The sequence below is a fragment of the Bison bison genome, unplaced genomic scaffold (assembly GCF_000754665.1).
Source record: "Bison bison bison isolate TAMUID 2011002044 unplaced genomic scaffold, Bison_UMD1.0 scf7180017864451, whole genome shotgun sequence".
NCBI classification, from domain to species: Eukaryota; Metazoa; Chordata; class Mammalia; order Artiodactyla; family Bovidae; genus Bison; species Bison bison.
The window spans coordinates 7,104,243-7,110,240 of NW_011495013.1; the positions used below are offsets into that span (position 1 = coordinate 7,104,243).

Consider the following 5,998-nt stretch of genomic DNA (forward strand, 5'->3'; position numbering starts at 1 on the left):
AGACAGACCTTTGTTGGCAAAGTAATGTCTCTGCTTTTGAATATGCTATCTAGGTTGGTCATAACTTTCCTTCCAAGGAGTAAGCGTCTTTTAATTTCATGACTGCAATCACGACTTGCAGTGATTTTGGAGCCCCAAAAAATAAAGTCTGACACTGTTTCCACTGTTTCCCCAGCTATTTCCCATGAAGTGATGGGACCAGAAGTTGTGTTTTGTTTTGTTTTTTAACACACCTATTAGAACAGCTGAAATTAAAAAGACTGACCACACCAAGTGTTAGCAAGAAGGTGGAGGTGGAACTCTCATAGACTGTGGCATGCAACGTAAGATGGTAAAAATTAGTCTGGAATAGTTTGGAAGTTTCCTGAAAAGATAAACATACACTTACCACATGATCCAGCTATTTCACACCTAAGTATTTACTTCCAAAAGAAAGCATATGTCCATACAAAGACACATACAAGAATATTTACAGCATTCTGTGTATTTTAATAGCCAAAAATTGTAAACAATGAAAATATCCACTAACAGGTGAACAGATAAACAAATGATGGTGGAATTCTACAACAGAACAGTTCTCAAAAATAAAACGGAAATCAACTGATAAATGTTGCAATATGGATGAACTCAAAATCAAAATGAAAGAAGCGAGATTACACACAAAAAAGAACATGCTCTATGATTCTATTTAAATTCTGGAAAATGTGAACTAATCTATAGTGGCAGGAAGTAGATTAGTGGTTGTCTAGGAGTAAAGTGGGCAAGAAGCAAGGATTACAACAAAATAGGATGACACTTTCAGGAATGATTGGTTGCTCACCATCTTGATTGATGTGATGCTTTCCTGTGCTCACGTGCTCTGTCGTCTCCGACTCTTTGCAGCCCTGTGGACTGTAGCCCACCAGGTTCCTCTACCTGTCTTATTTCCCAGGCAAGAATACTGGAGTGGGTTGCCATTTCCTACTCCAGAAGCTTTCCTGGGTACGTATATGTCAAAACTGCTCAGACTGTCCACTTTAAATATGTGTAGTTTATTTCAGTCATATTTCAATAAAGTATTTAAATATGCTGATATAGTAAAATGTAGTGAGAGGACTAAGAAGAGTAAGTTTTTTTTCCTTCTCAAAGGAAGGACTGTGTGGAGCGTTGAAATCCAGGACCTTAGATCAGTCAGTATTATTGGACGTGCTTGTCTGCAAGCTGTTACTGGTGGTGGTGGTGCTTTAGTCACTAAGTTGTATCTGACTTTTGTGACCCCATGGACTGTAGCCCACCAGGCTTCTCTGTCCGTGGGATTCTCCAGGCAAGAATACTGGAGTGGATTGCCATTTCCTTCTCCACTGTAACTGGTACATAGCATCATAAGGAATTTTTGCTGCTGCTAAGTCGCTTCAGTCATGTCCGACTCTGTGCGACCCCAGAGACGATAGCCCACCAGGCTCCCCCGTCCCTGGGATTCTCCAGACAAGAACACTGGAGTGGATTGCCATTTCCTTCTCCACTGTTACTCGTACACAGCATCATAAGGAATTTGCACAAGAAGGTAAATCAACTACTACCTCCCTAAGCACACTGGTTAGTTCAGCTGATTTGGTTTTTTTTTTTTGGCCAAAATTTCTCAATGAAAAAGCAGTATACTGAAGAACATTCTGGCACAAACTCCACATCTAATCACCAAGCTGTAACAAACAGTTCACAGAGTGGCATTATCTAGACCACACTCACATTTATTAATCTCCCTAAATCTATATATTCATCTGTATGAGAATAATAGGGATTGCTCTGGACACCTCAAGTAACAGTCTGATGCTCTAATGAGTTATAAAGCTTGCAAAACAGCAGGTGCCTATGAGGCATCATACTGCATTATGTAGGAATTAATTTGAAAATACAGCAAAACATAAAGATAATATATTTTTATGTGCTCAGAATGCTTGTTTCTAAAGGTCACTGAAATTAAAAATGGTTTGCTTTGCAATGAAGTTGTTAACATCCAGAACTTCATTAAGTTTACACCCAAATAAGAATTCACAATAAACAGGAACCTATATAGTCTTAGCAGATATTGGAGTAATAAAGTATACACTATACAGTGACACATATTCTTTTTATCAGAGCATAGTCTCCTGAACAGACACAGAAATGCAGAAGTAAGTAACAGTGTTGTTTTCACTTTTATCTATGCTCAAATATAATATTTTAGTTCCTAGAATTCAAAATTCAAAATTGTTCACCCAGATTCAGTTTTTTTTTTCCTTCCAGTTCAAGTCTGGAGAGCTTCTCTATAAAATTTTACATTTTATAACTTATCCTTTGAAATATGAGAAAAGCATGGAATCTCCTGAGTTAGATGCAGCTTATACATTCTTTAAAAATTATTTTTAAAAAAATATCACAAGTGAACCACCAAATATATCCATAATAAACATCCTTGCTATTCACATAGTTCTTTAAGCAATATTCAAGTATATTTGTGCTTGTATGTTTACATTACTTTAGAGTCTATTTTTAGCTTACCATAAAACTCTATCTATAAAGCCTTTTCAAATATTTAACAAATGAAGCAAAACAGTCATTATGAAAATATAAACTGTGTTTACACCCTTTTCATCTTTCATGTTTTTATGCATTTCCTGTCAACCATATAATTTCCTTTTCTTTAGGGATGCTGATAAATTGTTGTCTTTGTAATCTCAACACTGCTGCTTTCTCAGCTGGCCATTCAGATTTTCTGAACACATGGTATTCTCTCTGTGCATCAGTTGTACCAGTGGAATCTGATAATGTTGGTATTCATCATTTCCAGTTATTTTAACTGCAGGACCACCTTCAAACACAAAATGGAGGAAGGGCAGCAATCAGATTATACCAGAATGATGCCAGTAGATGCTGAATGAGATGCTTTGAAATCTCTGAAGAAGGGCCTGGAGAATTGACAAGAATAACACAAAAAACACAGGCATGCAAGGATCCACGGTTCAGACTCATTCAACATTTAAACCAGAACCTGCCACACACCCCTTCAGACATGCAGCCCCATCAAAAGGCAAGCCAGGCTACCAGTTTATTACTGGGCACGTGGACAAGTCATCAAGGCACTGTGATGCCCAAGTGACTGCAGAAGATGAAGTATACCGGGGTTTCAAAAAGATGGAGACAAGATGGGTCAGTGTCAAGAGAGGTGGAAAGAATAACTGACTTTAGTCCTTGAGACACAATCACTAGAGATGATGCTCAGCAACAGGGAAAGGAACATACATAATGCAGGTAAGTATTTTTTATGTCTTCACAGCAGCGGTTTCTACTGTTTAAATATCATTGTTCTCATTAGTTAAACATCAGAATTGTTACTGTTATTTAGCCATTCCTTTGTAAACGCAAAGCTTTTGGTCCTTCATTAGTTTGTCTCAAACTGATATTTTCGTAACTATAAATGATATTCTGTCTCCTGAACTTAAATTATCTACCATTTGTCCAGTTAAATAAAACAATCTTTTCTTCAAAATCATAACTATTTTTAACCATTAAATCTCTTTAGAACTAGCTAATTTCACAGCCCCAAAATAAAAAAAAAAATTTTATCATTAATGGGGACTAGAGCAAAACAAATTTAGCTTTTATTCCTTAAAATATAACTACTGGACAAATTATGTTCTATTAATACAAATCAATAATAAATGTAATATCTAAAATGAGAGATGCAGAACATATCAACAAAACATCTTTTGTGCTTGACATAAAGTATCAGGAACAAAACAAACTTTAAATGGAAATGATTAGCTTTTCTTATATTGCTCCAGTGGTATCAATCAAAACTTAAACATTTTGAAGCACACAACAAAATTAAAACACATACCTTATTAGCTGCTTCCAAGGAATTTATTAGCTTCTGCAGCTCTTCTTTACTCATTTCAACAGAATATGGCTTGACTTCACCATTTTCTTTTACATCCAGATAAAGGTTTAAAAGTGGCATTTGTAATGAAGCAATCTTGTCACTAGAAAGTGCAAGCTGTTTAAAATGAGAAAAACAGTAATTAATAAGTAGTTTTAAAAGGAATATACTAAAAATGCATCAGAGCTTACGAACAACACATTAAAGAAAAAAAGAGTACTCTTGTTTGCTATGAAATATGAAAGGAATAAAGGAAATTAAACTCATGCCAAAGCAGCACATATCTGAACAGAAAAAGAAAGGAGAGTGAATGAAAGCAAGAACATAGTTTAGGGACAACTAATTGGGATTTGTAGTAGGAGTAGATAGCTAGAGCAGTGCTATGGCTCAGAAGTACCAAAATGGGTCCAAGAAACAGAGAATTCTTAAAGAAGTGTAATGACACCAAGAGGACAAAAGTCCACATACAAAGATAAAACTAAAAACATGGTGCAGCTCAGAAATTAAGATGTGTAAATAATGAGCAGTTAACTCTCCATTAAACTAATGACAAATGTTATCAAGATACCACCTTCGATTAGAGTCAGTCAACAAAAATATGACACTTTTCCCTCTTACACTCTGTCTAATTTCAGTAGCTGAGAGGAAATGGAGGAACCAAATGTTTATGATACTGAAGCTTTTTGAAGCAAGCATCATAGTTTCACTGGCAGATGGCAAAGAGAAACTCAATTTTCCTGGAATTTGAGCCAGGAACCCATAATAACTGAATTTTGGAGTGCCAGCACTTGTAAAAATTGACTGGGGCAATGGTAAAGGACTCCTTCTGTGTGGTACATACACTGCTGCCGCTGCTGCTAAGCTGCTTCAGTCGTGTCCGAATCTGTGCGACCCCATAGATAGCAGCCCACCAGGCTCCCCCATCCCTGGGATTCTCCAGGCAAGAACACTGGAGTGGGTTACCATTTCCTTCTCCAATGCATGAAAGTGAAAAGTGAAAATGAAGCCGCTCAGTCGTGTCCGACTCTTAGCGACCCCATGGACTCCATGCAGCCCACCAGGCTCTTCCGTCCATGGGATTTTCCAGGCAAGCGTACTGGAGTGGGGTGCCATTGCCTTCTCCGGGTACATACACTACAGGACCAAATAAACCTTCACACAACGCCTCCATTTTCTCTCTCCAAAATACAGGACTCACCATATCTGAGATTTGAAAGTATCAGCTTCAGGTTGCCCACCTCATTGTTAATTCTCTTCAGTATTTCCAATACGTGGTTTCTTAGCCTATGCTTGAGTACCAGCAATGAGGATGAGTGTGCTAACTCAAAAAGAGATTAGAATGATTTTCAGACACTCATGGAATGAGTGAGTGAAGTCGCTCAGTCATGTCTGACTCTTTTCGACCCCGTGGACTGTACCCCACCAGGCTCCTCCGTCCATGGGGATTCTCCAGGCAAGAATACTGGAGTGGGTTGCCATTTCCTTCTCCAGGGGATCTTCCTGACCCAGGGATTGAACCCAGATCTCCCCAATTGCAGGCATACACTTTAACCTCTGAGCCACCAGGGAAGCCCCAGGGGGTTAGATTATTATTTCTTAGGTTGAAATTATTGCATTGCATATACTTTAGCCTTGTCCTATCCCCCAAAGCCACAAAGCACATATCTATTCCTTCATCCACATGTCTTAAAACTTCATTTAATTAAATTTATTATAACTCTAATGTTGTTATACATGTTTTAGAAGTCCACAGTGCAAGTTAACACAAAAGATGTAATTTTAATTATCTTTGATACATTTTTAAGAAAATGTATCTCAAAAACACATTTTAGATATCAGTTCAGTTCAGTCGCTCAGTAGTGTCCGACTCTTTGCAACCCCATGAATTGCAGCAAGCCAGGCCTCCCTGTCCATCACCAACTCCCAGAGTTCATTCAAACTCATGTCCATCGAGTCGGTGATGCCATCCAGCCATCTCATCCTCTGTTGTCCCCTTCTCCTCCTGCCCCCAATCCCTCCCAGCATCAGAGTCTTTTCCAACGAGTCAACTCTTCACATGAGGTGGCCAAAGTACTGGAGTTTCACCTTCAGCATCATTCCACC

At 38.2% G+C, this 5,998-nt stretch overlaps 1 protein-coding gene across 1 annotated transcript in view; it reads right to left on the minus strand.

The window, feature by feature from the left end:
- Positions 1-468: 468 nt before the first annotated feature.
- Positions 469-5,998, minus strand: part of COMMD8 (COMM domain containing 8) — a 17,590-nt gene continuing 12,060 nt past the window's right edge. The window contains 2 exon segments of the mRNA XM_010858865.1: positions 469-2,827; positions 3,857-4,012. Coding sequence (XP_010857167.1) covers positions 2,807-2,827; positions 3,857-4,012 — 177 coding nt within the window. The 3' untranslated portion in view covers positions 469-2,806.